The sequence below is a fragment of the Acanthopagrus latus genome, chromosome 18 (assembly GCF_904848185.1).
Source record: "Acanthopagrus latus isolate v.2019 chromosome 18, fAcaLat1.1, whole genome shotgun sequence".
Taxonomy (NCBI): domain Eukaryota; kingdom Metazoa; phylum Chordata; class Actinopteri; order Spariformes; family Sparidae; genus Acanthopagrus; species Acanthopagrus latus.
In genome coordinates, this window is record NC_051056.1 from 11,864,144 (window position 1) to 11,878,172 (window position 14,029).

A 14,029-nucleotide genomic window follows, 5' to 3' on the forward strand; every position below is an offset into this window, starting at 1 on the left:
GTAAATCAAATTTCTCTTCGAGAGACAATAAAGACCTGAACTGAACTGAACTGAATGACCCAATCAGTGTGGTTTGGGATATATTGGAACAACATTACATCACACAAACAAACCGCAGGACAACCCTGGAGAAAACTGCCACAGTGCCTGATTATGGCTGATTCTGTCTGATTCTGTCTGAAGGAGGCCAGACAAAACACTACACTGTGCTTCAGGAAACTGAATATGTAATAAACCTGCTCAGTGCTTTAAAAACACTGTAAAACACCTTCAGCAGTCTCTGAGGTACCTGGTTCATTCAACTGAAGCGTCAAGCTAATGTATGGAGTGAAATATTGGACCATTATCCTCCTGTGCGTTAGCATATTGTCATCAGAATCACATTTCAATGTTTCAATGAATGTAGTTACTAAAATAACTTTGCACTGTGTCCAAAAAAAAAAACAAACTGATGTGTGCTCGCTGCCTTATTTAGCATTTTCTCCTAAAATACATATTGTAAATTTATTTAAAAATGGCTCATAATGTATTGCCATGTTCTACATAGTCTGCCCTCAGTCCAAATTATGCCTCCACCAACCAACACACATTCAAGACAAACACACCCAACACCGCCTCCTGAAAACAGATGAGAAAGTCATATTTCATCTGCAAATGAGGCTTCCTCTCTGTGGCCTGAAAACATCCTCAAAACAAATGTCCACAGTGCGTAGCTACACACATACCAAGCTGCATATGAACTAAAGGTTACGTAGTGTGAAAAATACACTGAATGAGTGAATCGCAGCGGAGGGAAGTGTCTTTCAGTGCTTACCAAAGCCATTGACAGAGCGACACGGCAACGTGACCTAAAATGCACCATTCAATTACCCACACCATTAGCCCTCCGAAATTAACAAGAGAGGGGGAAATAAACAACTGGGACAGGGAGGGGTGGGGAAGGGGTCATTGTTTTGTGTTATTTCATTAATTGATTTACGTAATCCTCAAAAATGTGGAGCGGGAGGAGGAAGTGAAGGGCGGGAAGAGACGACGGGAGGTTATGTGTAGAGGAAAAGAGAGCACGGGATAAAGAGAGGTGGATAAATTAAACCGAAGGAAGAAAGAAAAGAGAGAAAGAAAAGACTGAACTGTGGGATGTTCTGTACTATTTGTGCCCCTCAAATTGAGCGTGAAATTGCAATGTGTTGCTGGAGACTCTCTGTCATTAATTTAGTTAGCAAGTGAGGAGACGGTGAGAAAGAGAGTGAGAACGATAGTCTGTTGTTCACAGAACTGTTTTCATACATTGTCAGCAGCTACAAATTTGAGAAATAATGGGCAATTTCAGTGACGCATATTGGAAAAAGGAAGAAAAACAAAACATAAGGGTGTCGCGAACCAGTAATTGGAAATAAGACAGGGAACTTTCAACAGGCTCGCTGTAAAGAAACAGCACCACAGTGAGGGTATAAAGAAGAGATTAAAACTGCATTTTGGGCTCTGTAGTGACATTTGCTCACTTTTGGCATCTCATCATATCCTCGAGTTCACATTTTTCCTCCCTGCGTTAGAAGGAAAAGTTGATGGTGGTGCATCAGCACAACTCTGATCTCCAATTTGGAGCTGACTGCACTGTGTCGTGTCACAGCCCAAAGTCTTGCGCAAGCAGTTCTGTCACTCTGCTTTATACTCCTGTCAGTCACTCTAGTCATTTGTCGACAAATGAATTGAAGGATGCCACCAGCAGTAAGGAAGGCAGACACTATATAGGCAGCTTTCCTTGATTATTTTTTGGGAATTACATTTTTACCACTCCTTCTTCTGGAGCTCTTGCTTTCCTTTCCTGCAATCCACAATAAATAAAACACTTTTATACGTATTTTTGAGAAACAACTTACTGCCGGCATGGTGCAACATTTTAAAATACATATGTAGACGCTTTCCATTGAAGTCAGGTGAAGATATTTATTCCACTCATGTGTATCATATCTGAAGCAATTAGCCTAGCGTAGCCCAGTGACTGAAAAAAACAGCCTGTTTTTCACCTTGAGTTCAAATATATGGCACATGCAACTTTAATGCTTACTAATTCATATGATCTGCCATATTTCTTTAAAACGCCCCCAACCAAAGCTGGTCAAATATTTTAAAAAGTGAGATTTCCTGTTTTTTGTTTTGTTTTGTTTTGTTTTTGTTTTTTATCATAAAGCAAGTGCCGTCCATGCAGGACTTAGGTCACTGTGATGTTAGTAGTTTACAGTCTCCGACTGCAGCACAGCCTCGGTTGCAAAAACAAACCAGAGCTGATGTTGAAACACGGTAGACGAGAGCTAACCAATCAGAGCAGCCTGGGCTTTTTGTGAGGGGGGGCCTTAATAGAGACAGGCATTAAAACAGAGCATTCAAACAGAGGATAAACAGAGGTGTGACAGCAATGGACAGTATTAGAAAATATTAGAAAATGTTTTGTTTCTGTTGTTTGTTTGTTTGTTTTTTGTTTTTTTAAGAATAAACCAGTCAAACATGTTCTTTTAGACACCCAAAATACAAGCATGAACCTGAACATTTAGTGTATCACCACAAGTTACATACAAGGGTTTTCTTTGGGCTAAACAAAGGTTATGGGAAGTTAAAGGTTACATTTTGAGACACCTGTGCTTTTTTACCAATATGTATTGAGAATATTGATATCAACTATCAACATTTGTGCATTTAATACTGAGTTAAATAGAAGATCTGTAAGGCAAGCTTATCAAGACCAACTCGCATCAACGCCAAAGCTGTCATACTTTCACAAAGTACCAAACATGGTACCTTCACAGTCCACTGCACCCAGCTGGTGCTTGCCAGGAAGTAGTTACAGCACGTAACTCCTTCCATAACTATAATTTGTTTTTCATAATGACTCTGCACGTACAGATTAAACAAATGAGACACGAGGTTATGCTTTGTCAGCTTTGAAGTGGTCTGTTCTTGCAGTTTAGATGCAGCTCAGCCAGCTTTTACCCCCTTAGTTTTTATGCTAAGCTAGGCATCCACATTCAGACTCCAGCTCCTTGACTAACACACAGACATGAGGTCAATATCAAGCTCACATTTTTATGCAGGACTCATGAAAAAACATAAAACAAATGTGATATAACTGCCAATGCCAGGGAGAAGCTGTTTTTGTTTTTTGCCTCACACCAGTGACTGACATGTCTGGGTCATGCCATCTTGTTTGACTTGTTTCCACTCACATCCACTCTAAAACACTGCCAACAGACCACCCTCTTGACTTCACCATGTGTCCATGTCTGTCTTTCCCAGCCTACATCGAGGACTTGGCCCGTAGTGTGGAGCAGAGCAGACGTCTAATCATTGTTTTGACCCCTGAGTTTGTCGCCAAGAGAGGGTGGAGCATCTTCCAGATAGAAACACGTCTCCACTCCATGCTGGTTACCGGAGAGATCAAGGTAGGACTTGGGACGTAAACAGGAAATACTTAAATCTGACTGATAACATTATTACATGTTCAAGGAAGTTGTGAAGTGCCTTTACAAACACTCCTTGGTGTGTCCAGGTGATCATGATAGAGTGTGCAGACCTGAAGAATGTCATCAACTACCAAGAGGTGGAAGCACTTAAACATACAATCAAGGTACACGGAGGAAGGGCAACAAGGGTGTGATTAGACAGCAGGAGGGTGAATCCATGCAACAACTTTAAAAAATCTCTTCCCTGCAGGTTTTATCCATCATCAAGTGGAGGGGTCCTAAGAGCAATGAACTGTCATCTAAGTTTTGGAAACAGGTGGTCTACGACATGCCTGCTAAACGCAGAGAGACTCTGTCCAGACGCCAGGTATGCTGCGTTCAACATTGATCAAAAAGATTGTTATTACCTCTGTCAAGGAGGTTATGTTTTTCGTTAGTTGGTTGGTTGGTTGGTTGGTTGGTTGGTTGGTTGGGTTTGTCAGCAGGATTACACAAAAACTACTGAATAGATTTCCCCAAAACTTGGACGCAGGATGGATCTCAGCACAGAATAGACCCCAATAACTTTTGGTGCAGATCCAGATAAAGATCTTTTTTCTCATTCTCTATGACGTCACGTTCCGAAATGCCACAATAAAATCAGACTTATCTATGAGTAAGTCAACATTTTGATGCAGGTCCCAGTGAAAATCAATAATTCTTCCACAAGAGATGCAAGATTATGATTTTGTCAGAAGTGTTTAGTTGTCCTAGTGGTGTTACAGATCTAGTGAGCTGCAATCATTGAAGAGTTAGATGTTGGATTACATTTGACAGAATTAAAGTGATCACTTACACACTATCACACTATAGCTACCAAAAAAATTGTATAGTAGGAAAGTGCAATTTTACTTTTACAATAAAAAATGTAAACCCTTTTCCTTCAACACGTGCATCATACGTCTTGTGTATAGCCACAGGTATAAGGGGCAGTCAATGTTATCTCCATGGCATGTCCAGGAGACAAGGAAAAAAATAGCAGCAGAAATGCAGTCTGCATATATCCGTGTGCTCCCCTGGGGCGCATACATTCACAACAGCCAGATGGCCTTTGAAATGTCGGCTAAATACAGGTAATGTATGAAAATTGGAGTCACAATGGGGAAGAATGTGAACGTGTTTACCATGTGTTAACACCTCAGGTGGTGTGTGTCCTGATTAGCAAGGAGATGTTGTCACGCTGCTTGCTACTGGAGAATAATCACGGAGAAACACACAATGAACGATATAGCTGCAGCAGACGGGATAGAATCATCTTAATGTCCTTCAGTGACTTAGCAATTCATGTTGTAGGATTTGGACAGTCATAATAACAGTATAATCACTTGAAAGGTGACCGTTTAAGCATGTTTATTGAACAGTTCAAATTCTAAAATGCCTCCTGCTTTAGTGTCATTCATTAGTCCAGCTGAGAATGGTACCAATCAAAGCCACCCCAAAAAAAAAACAATGCAAATAAAACAACCCCATATTTCAGGCCTCTATGATTTTAGGTAGCTAGACACTGACATCTGATAGTCTGCAGTTATTCATGCTTAGACACGATGTAATGAAGCACAATGATGCAGAGAAATGGTGAAATTCATCTTCAGTTTATGGGCTAAGAAACACACGTCCTAACTTCAGAACAAACTGCACAAGAACACTGAGGAATTAAAGCCATCCATCATTCTCAGGGACATATGCTGAATGGAGATCAGGTGTGTTTTGACCCCTGCACCACCACCTAACAACAACATTTCAAATGTAAAGGTGACATTTTATGGACTGCCTGAAGCCATGTGGCTTTCGGCAACCTAATTCACTTGGAATTGGGACAGTGTCATCAAAAATGAACCAAATACATAAATGCAACAAAGTGAAATTCTGCATTCCCTGGTCCAGGGGCCATGTGGCAACAGTTGCACAAAATGTGTTCCAAATATACGTGTCAAGAAATGCACACTATTAAAATGATATCCTGCACAAGCTGTAAGGTGTTATTCAGTATAACTGTCCAGTAAGACAGTACACCCCAATTGTGCAATGTGCTAGTTCCCAGATCCTGTCTGAGGTACACAGCCACTATGCCTTTACTTCTACTGAAAATATAATATTTTTTTTAAAATGCAAGTGGCAATCTTGAAGAGGCAACTGCAGGTGTGTTTTTTTTAACGTCCATTTCATCATCTGCTGTTAACTGTCTTTTCCTTGTTTGTTCGGCCATGACCGTTAACAGTAACATTAATTGTTTGGTCCCAGTGCTAGCAGAGTCGAGGACAAACAAAACTGTTATGTCAAGTCCTCTCTCTCTGGCCAACCAACCACTACTGGGTAAACGCATTTCCAAGAAAGTTGCCACCGACACCCACTGTGCATCTTTGGTATTCGAGCAAATGCAAGGGCTTTCATCTGTGGGCCTCAATCATCATTCTGTTACCTCATTCTGTGATAGATGGTGACTTAACACCTATTTATTTACATGAAAATCTGGGAGAGTATTACTTTAAACTAATAATCTCTTAAAATTACTCAGCACTGTGGTTTTAATCAAATGTGACTCAAGCAAGAGAACGTTTCATGTATTTTGTTAACAATGAGTAGTTGTTTGTATAAAAAACAAAAGTTACAGTAAAGTTATAAATGAAATACACTATAACTATTATTTTTCAACAAAACGTATATTATACTACTTTACTTTTCCACTGGGATATTTTCTCCATTATGATCGAAGGTCCTTGACTGCTCGAACATTTCCTTCAATCTACACAGTAAAAGCTTTATATCTATGTTTCTTTGGTAACAGGTGATGGACTCCGGTGAACAGGGCCTCTTTGGTGACCTACAGACCACCGTCTCTACCATTGCCATGACAACCACCTCTGCCTCCCTGGCACCCCCTAATGACAGTCGGCATGGACATCACCAGGTCAGCGTTACACATGACTGAAGCTGTCAGCCAGAATCATTTCAGGTCCTAACTGATCAAGAAATAATATAGGCTAACACATTTTCTACAGGGCTGGTGTTTAACGTTAACAATACAAGGCAGGCAAACATAGACATGAGTTCCGAAAAAAATGATAATGTGTTGGCAGCCAATGTATTAAAAATAGTTACTTCATCTGCTGTATATCTGAAAATGAAAAGAAAAAGGAATGGCCAATGAGCAGGCTAGTGGCATGCGACCCGAAATATAAAGCTAACAGTGAAACACATGCGCTGGCTTTTAGTCCAACTACATGTTAAAGTGACCAATTAAGTGCCTCTGAATAAAAAAGACTCTCTGCTTAATTATTGTGATGTGCCAAGGTATGGGTCCCATCAGACAGGGGATCCTCGCGCAGCTACACAAGCAGCACTGCCTACATTTCTGCCTCTGTATGAAAATATAGAGATCCAGATTTGACTGGGACCAAATTTTTAATTGTTTTTTTTTCTTCACTCTTGGTCCCAGCTTCATTAAATTTACCACTGAGTTCATGTTTCTGCAGTTGCACGGATTCACAGTTCATCCAGGAATTAAATTAAAGTGCAAAAGTCTGCTCAGAATGTCGGATTTAGGAACTTGCTAGAACAAACTAGAACAACACTTTAGGTGATAAAAGTTAACAGGAAGTCATGTTTTCTCACCGTAGGTTGCACTGGCCACAGAGATCCCTGACTACAACCAGATGACCTTGCCACTGGGAGGCGGTCACGCTGCCACAGCAGCCCAAATGAGGCATTTCTGCCGCAGCTATGAGTTCCAGCTTCCCACACAGCCTTCCTCCATGTCGCCTCCTCTCCCACCACCATCCACCGTGCAGTTCTCTACTCTGGGCCCCGGTGGACGCCATGTTTATTGTAACATCCCTATGACACTGCTGAATGGACAGGTGGGAGAAAAGACAGGACTACTTATTATTATTTTCTTTTTTTTTTATTTCGCAGTTGTTAGTTCCTAGCATCCAACATCTACACAGTGTATCCTTTTCTTGAATGTTCCATGCTGGTGTTTATGTGCATGTTCTCGGAGTCTAAACACATTAAAAATAAAACCCCTCTTTTCTCCCCAGGGGTTCAGAGCAGTTCACTGGGGAACAAGAGGTCTGTTTGGATAAAAGAAAGAACATAGTGTTTTAAAATTATCCTATCTATAAATATTAATTTAATTTTAACCGAGTGGGAAATAGCTGCCATATAGAGTAAAGTTGTCATATACAAGGCATGCAGTAGTACTTTAAAATCTGATGAAACCAGCCCCTGTTGTCTCTTTCTAATGGTAGATGTTTTGTAGGTGTGGGGGAGCTCATCTCTGTTGTGCTGGGTTTTTTCCAGGTGCCTCAGAGCAGTACACTTGGGAAGAAGCCAGAACTCCACCTGAACAGCACCTTCGTTCCACTCACCAGCAGAGAACTAAGCTCTGACATCTGGTAGAAGGACTGCTGAACTGGTACTGGATTACAGACCAGTTTACAAACTGCTTTTACAATGGCTTTGGACATAGGGTTGGTCGACTGGTTTTTCATTGGGATTTTGGACTGTGTACAGCCTTGGTTTCCAGGACGAACTGCCTGCAGACTCGTTTTGGGCCTGTTCATGCTGTGCTGTGAACGTAGGACTGCTCAAAGACTGTAAAAGCCTTGGATTCACAACGGTTGGCTGCAGACTGACAGATTCAGACAACAAAACTGATTGTACACTGTTTTGGAACTACCATCTGGTCATTGACTGATATAGAAGATGCGTAGCCACGACCACTGGGGATGAGCCAAATTATACAACATGACTGGTCATCTGCATTCGACTGGTGCAGAGAGTTTGTAGACAGGTCTGGACATGCTGATGTAATGAACCTGAAAAATCAGTGAATAGGTCCAGGATACTTAACCAGTGAGTAGGTATCCACAGACAGGAGTACTCCATTTGTCACCAAGTTGGACTTTGGAGCACAAAGAGAAGCGAGTATCTTCTGACTGCAGTCTGCTCTCACACCAGCTGTGTGCCCAGATACCCAGTTGATTCATCAGCTTTTTAACCGCCCGGAAATATCGGTCGCCTGTAAAACAAAAGTAGCGTGATCTTAGAATGCCATTCGATCATTCTCAGTGTGTCGGTCTACCTGTCATCTAGGTGACCTGTCAGAGGCAGACTTCAAGCAATGATTTTGGAATACCAGTTGACCTTAAAACAACAAGTCAACCTCTTGAAATACAGTTCTTGGCTTGTTAGCAAGCTTATGGCCAGGTCTAAGAGGCAAAAATGGTTGACCTGAAAGGAATGGATTCCAGCAAGGATATCGAGTTAAGAAGTAATTGCTTACCTTCATTAAAGAGAAAGCACAGTTAGCTGGTGTATATGGAAATGTAGCTAGTTGTTAAAACTGGCTGACTAAATGGCTTGTTACCTCTTGAGGTTGCTAAGAGGCACACAGAGACTGAAAACCAGCCAGCTCTTCACCTTGTAACTCCGTAATCAGCAACTAGTCAACTCATCAAGAGGTGAACTGGCCAAGAGGTAACCTACCAACTTTTACCATCAAGCTAAAAGCATAAAGGACTTGACTTTTTCTATTTGCATGACCACCCATTTAGATAAAAAAAAATAATCAAATAAATATAGATAAAAGAGTAAATGACACAATCATTTCTCGCAGCCTCCTTTAACGTGGAGGAGAATAAACGTCTTACGTTGATACAGTATGTTTGTTTTCTGTCCAGCCATGAAGTATTGCTTAAAACTGATAAAGGGAAAAAAGGAGGCGTCCCCTCCAAAAAACATCTTGATTATTTATTTTATTTTGATTTATTTAAGGGTTTTATCCTTCTACGGTTGGTGAGATGTTTTGCCAGGCTTCATTTTTAATGTTTGTTTGTTCCAATAATCTCTGTACAGCTTCCATAACTTATGCATAGACCTATAATGACAGTGATTTGTTTCCTACAGTTTCTGTTAGCACACACATCAATTATGTGAGACCCAGAGCCCTTTTTTGCTTTCATTCTGTTCATTCGTTCACTCTTTTCATCTGGACGTATGGATGGATGGATGGATGGATGGATTCATGGATGGATTCATGGATGGATGGATGGATGGATGCTCATACAACCCTGCTGATGAACTGATGTTTTGAGCCTGATTCTCTGGATTCGAGTCGAAGGGGGCTTCACTGCATACTTAGCCAGACTCCAAGCTGAACCAGACCACATTCTTCTTTGTGAGCTTTAAGAAACCAACATTATTACCATAATATTTAAGCAAAGTGAATAATGTTTTGAATTACACAAAGCTACTGTCATTGTCTTATTAGAACCAATGAATTCTGGATATTTGAGATTGTTTGATACAATAATTAATTATTTGAGTTGTTATATTCAATGGCAATATACAGTATAGTGGTTGTCTTTTGATTTCTGCTGATTTCTTTGACTATTCTTTGGATATGTTGGTTGAAATAATTTAACTGAGAGCAAATAAAAATCATATGAGTTGTTTTATACATTTTGGATCCCTGTCGCCTGACCCAATGGTTATTTCTCCATTCCTCTGCTGCTTCCCCATTTCCCCCCATGTATGTGTTAATGCATTGACTTTTGCTTAAAATGACACTCTGCAAGCTGTTTCCTGTCTTTTAACCACCATCTTACACAGGTTTCCTGCTCCTCTCATACTGCTCTAACAAACAACAATTCACTCCTGACTCCCTGCCCACTTCCTCTTTTCCCAGTCATTTGGATTATTTAGTATCTCTGCTGGGCTAATCTCAGCTAACTGAGCTAATGGAGCTGAGGTTCAGTGAGTTTAACTGGATTTGAGCTATGCTGAGCTCGGATTGCAAAAGGCTTCAGTGAACTGGAACAAATTAAAGAGGACATTTAAAATTGAGGCATTAAACTTACTAATCGAATCACTGGTTGTTTATTAAGATAATAATAATAATAATAATAATAATAATAATAATAATAATAATAATAATAATAATAATAATAATAATAATGGTGTGCTAGAAATACTTCAGAAATATTAAGGGGAATAGTAAGAACATAGTAACTGTCTGTCTTATTATGCTTATGATGAATTGCTCTATTCTTGGGTAAGACATACTGACAAATATGGCCTTATATACATCATGGTAGCACATGTTTGGTAGCTGCTGTTGTCTTTTTTTACTTCTTGCTTTTTGCCTTGTTACAGTTACAGTCTATAACTGTACTGATACAAATATTTAGAAAGACAAAGTCATGTTGACATCTTTACGGCAATGGAGTCTATCAGAATTTGCATACAGCTGTCTCTAGCTTTTTTAGATACTTATATTATAAATTCAACACATTCTCGCTCTCAGTTTTCATATCCTTTACACTAATACAGAAGGCCACTTCAATAAGTGATGCTATAGGGGCACCTAAAGTGTCGAACGTACAAGGTTCTGTATTTGAGGAACTGGTAGTGAGAACGGATTGTCTAATTTGGTATCTTAACAAATCCACATTAATGTGGTTAATAATTCACTTCAGTGTTGGCACGCTAACAAACCTTGAAGTAGCAGAGTTAGTAAATGTGCTTGCAGAATTTAGTAGTTTATCATTTTCCTATGTGGCTTGTCTGTACTACTGCACAAGCGCAAATATTCAACAATACTGAATATTTGAGATGGAGAACCTCATTGTGCACCACCGAATGAGCGTTGTGATTTTACAACTCTACAGGCAGTAGCAGTAAAATTTCGATTTGTAACAATATTCGATTCATGGTTGTAGCAGGGGAGTGTTGTCAAGAGGAGTTTTTTGTATGTAGCCATAGCGGCATGGCTCTATTGGTGAAAAAGTCAGTCAGTCTGTCCACGATGTTAATCTAGACTGAAGTAATGGATTTACATGGATGAACTGAGTTTGTACGGACATGCATGCCGAGGATGAATCCCACTGACATTCCCTATAGTGCCGGCAGCAGGCTAAAAGTCTCTCTTCTCCTGTGAAATATCTCAACATCTACTAAATGGATTGGTATTTACAACCACATGCTGTCCTGTATGGTTGTCTGCTATTTATCTTTTATGCACCTCTGTTTGATTTGTGTTTTGTCATGTTCATTTGCTTGCAGCTAACTATCATTTCCAGCACTTTATCTGTTTTTCTTTTTTTGGGGGGGGGGGGGTTCTCATATCGCTTCTTATCTGTTACCATTTTTATGTACCCATTCTGTTTACCCTCTCTGTGATTATGTTCATTGATTGTTTAGTTAACACATATTTGCACCTATTCTGTTTTTTTTTTTTTTTAATTTTTTATTAGTGCTCTTGACGTCATTGAAAATGAGTGCTCGCCCTCAATGATTTTTTTAAGATTTAAATAAAGGTTGAATGAATGAATATATTCAGTTATTAAGCAGAGTTAAACATTAGTTCAGAAATACTAATTTGCCTGTTGCAGTTCCTTAACTAAGTGCTGAAGCTGTAATCAACTAAACAAAATTCCTCCATTGTTTCAGAGTGGTCATACAAGATTTATCGAATGAGATCCTTACAGTGCATGATGGAAGATGAATAACTAACATCTCCTGGCTATTAAAATTCTAGGTAAATCAAAGGCTGTGTCACTGCTGGTAAGCCAACTTGTGAGGGTGATTCACGGTTGTCACGTGCACAACTTCCAGTTCTCTAATCCTACCTCATGCATAATCATTTTCATTATTATGTTACAAATTTACATGGCAGTCTAAAACAATTGTGCAGAATTGTAACTGCTTCTTTGTCATTAGTTGAGTGTTAAGAGGGTAAATGTCTGCGAAGTACTTTATTTCTGAAATATTTTACTGTTTTTAAGTAGTTATGGATTTACTGTCTTATGCAATTGTTCCTTTTAGGTGCTAAAGGTGATGAAGAGGACCAAGTAAGTATGTATACCTGATGGTGTTAGTTACCAAACATAGAAACATAGTGGTGACAGATTTAAATAAGAAACTGAGAATGATAAAACAAACAAACAAACAAACAAACAAACAAACAAAACAAAACAAATTCCATGCGTGGGTGTTTCGTCTGGTGTTTTTCTGCATTTCAGGAAGTAAAAAATGTTACCACAGTTCAAACGTTCATATCTGCAGGTCACACAGATGTGAGGAACAAAAAGCATACGTACAGTGTACAGTCTTGTACAGCCTAGTAAGGTTGTGGTTATACAGGTTTCGATTCCACTGAAGTTTCAGTGCAAATTCTGTAATCGTAAACGTTGGATGACATGAGATGTCATGAAAGGGGAAATCCGGTCAGCTGTCTGGCTCTTCTAAATAAACAGTGAATACACACACATAGTATGCTGCAGTGTATAAAGACAATAAATACACATTGCAATAATTAAGAGTATGCTCACTTAGAGTACTGTGTACTGACCAGTTCATTACTTTGTGCAATACTTGCACAGTGAATACCTCATAGTCAGTCTGGAGGTTTTGTTACTACAGACAGAAGGCACAAAATTGCACTAAAGGGCATGGACTGTTGGTTCTGGGGTCTATAAAAGGCCATGGCCAGCCAAGGGTCTAGAGTCTGTCATACCTGGATTTACATCCTGAAAATGAATTTGCTCTTAAGGTGTGTCTGAGGTTGGTGTGTATGGGTGGCCCATACGTGCCTCCAATGGTAGCTTGGAGCAAGGGTCCACCACCGGGCCTCCAGAGGGGCTCAGCGCCCAGGAGGAAGAAGCTGCAGTCATCCTAGCTTTGGGATCTGCTAGGGAGGGGCCCCAAAAATGGTGAATGCTTACTTTTACGCAGCAATTCATCCAGACCACAGGCACTTTCTAAGGTTTGCATTCGAGGGCACAGCCTACAAATACCTGGTGCTGCCATTCGGCTTGTCACTCGCCCCCCGGCGTTGTCTCCGCTCTGGGAGAAAGGCATTTGCATATTAGCCTATGTGGACGATTGGGCTATTATTGCGAGTTCCAGAGAGCAAGCAGCGGCTCAACTGTCACTGACCCTGTTGCACATCCAAACGCGGGGCTTTTCAGTAAATCTACAGAAAAGCTCACTGACCCCGAGTCAACAGTTTTCTTTCCTAGAGTTGGAAATATGCTCCGTTTCAAGCTGAGCATGTCTGTCAGAGCACCAGGTGGCCGCGTTTCACCGCTGCCTTGCTCAATTTCAGTTGTGACGCAAACTGCGTTTCCGGATGATTTTACAGCTGACAGGCATGATGGCATCTATGATCGCTGTAGTGCCGCTAAGGCTGTTAAAAATGCGAGCGTTTCAACGCTGGACTCACTGTCATCGGCTGTATGCACCACGTCACCACCAGAGGAGGTTGATGATAATTCCATCTTGCATGTCGGCCCGATTTACTACAACAAGGGTCCCGTATAGGTAGGGTGTCTTTTCACAAGGTGGTGTCCACAGACGCATCCCTGAGGGGTTGGGGGCTCTGTGCAAGGGCACAGCAGTGAGAGGGGTTTGGACGCCAGCACAATGCAGGCTCCATATCAACCACCTGGAGCTATTAGCGACCCTTTTAGCTCTGAAGCATTTTCGTCCGGTTCTGACAGGCCATCATGCTCTAATCAGGACGGACAACA

At 40.6% G+C, this 14,029-nt stretch overlaps 1 protein-coding gene and 1 long non-coding RNA gene across 6 annotated transcripts in view; one reads left to right on the top strand and one right to left on the bottom strand.

Moving 5' to 3' along the window:
- Window positions 1–7,228, bottom strand: part of LOC119007112 — a 31,518-nt gene extending 24,290 nt beyond the window's left edge. Inside the window, exon 1 of the long non-coding RNA XR_005071027.1 lies at window positions 7,110–7,228. This is a non-coding gene — a long non-coding RNA (uncharacterized LOC119007112). The remainder of the gene's footprint in view (window positions 1–7,109) is intronic.
- il1rapl2 (interleukin 1 receptor accessory protein-like 2) overlaps window positions 1–9,957 on the top strand; it is a 468,801-nt gene extending 458,844 nt beyond the window's left edge. For all 5 annotated transcript variants that reach the window (XM_037076491.1, XM_037076496.1, XM_037076494.1 and 2 more), the window contains 6 exons: window positions 3,292–3,437; window positions 3,545–3,622; window positions 3,709–3,825; window positions 6,283–6,405; window positions 7,115–7,354; window positions 7,797–9,957. In XM_037076491.1, coding sequence (XP_036932386.1) covers window positions 3,292–3,437; window positions 3,545–3,622; window positions 3,709–3,825; window positions 6,283–6,405; window positions 7,115–7,354; window positions 7,797–7,895 — 803 coding nt within the window. In that variant the 3' untranslated portion in view covers window positions 7,896–9,957. The remainder of the gene's footprint in view (window positions 1–3,291; window positions 3,438–3,544; window positions 3,623–3,708; window positions 3,826–6,282; window positions 6,406–7,114; window positions 7,355–7,796) is intronic.
- The last annotated feature ends 4,072 nt before the right edge of the window (window positions 9,958–14,029 follow it).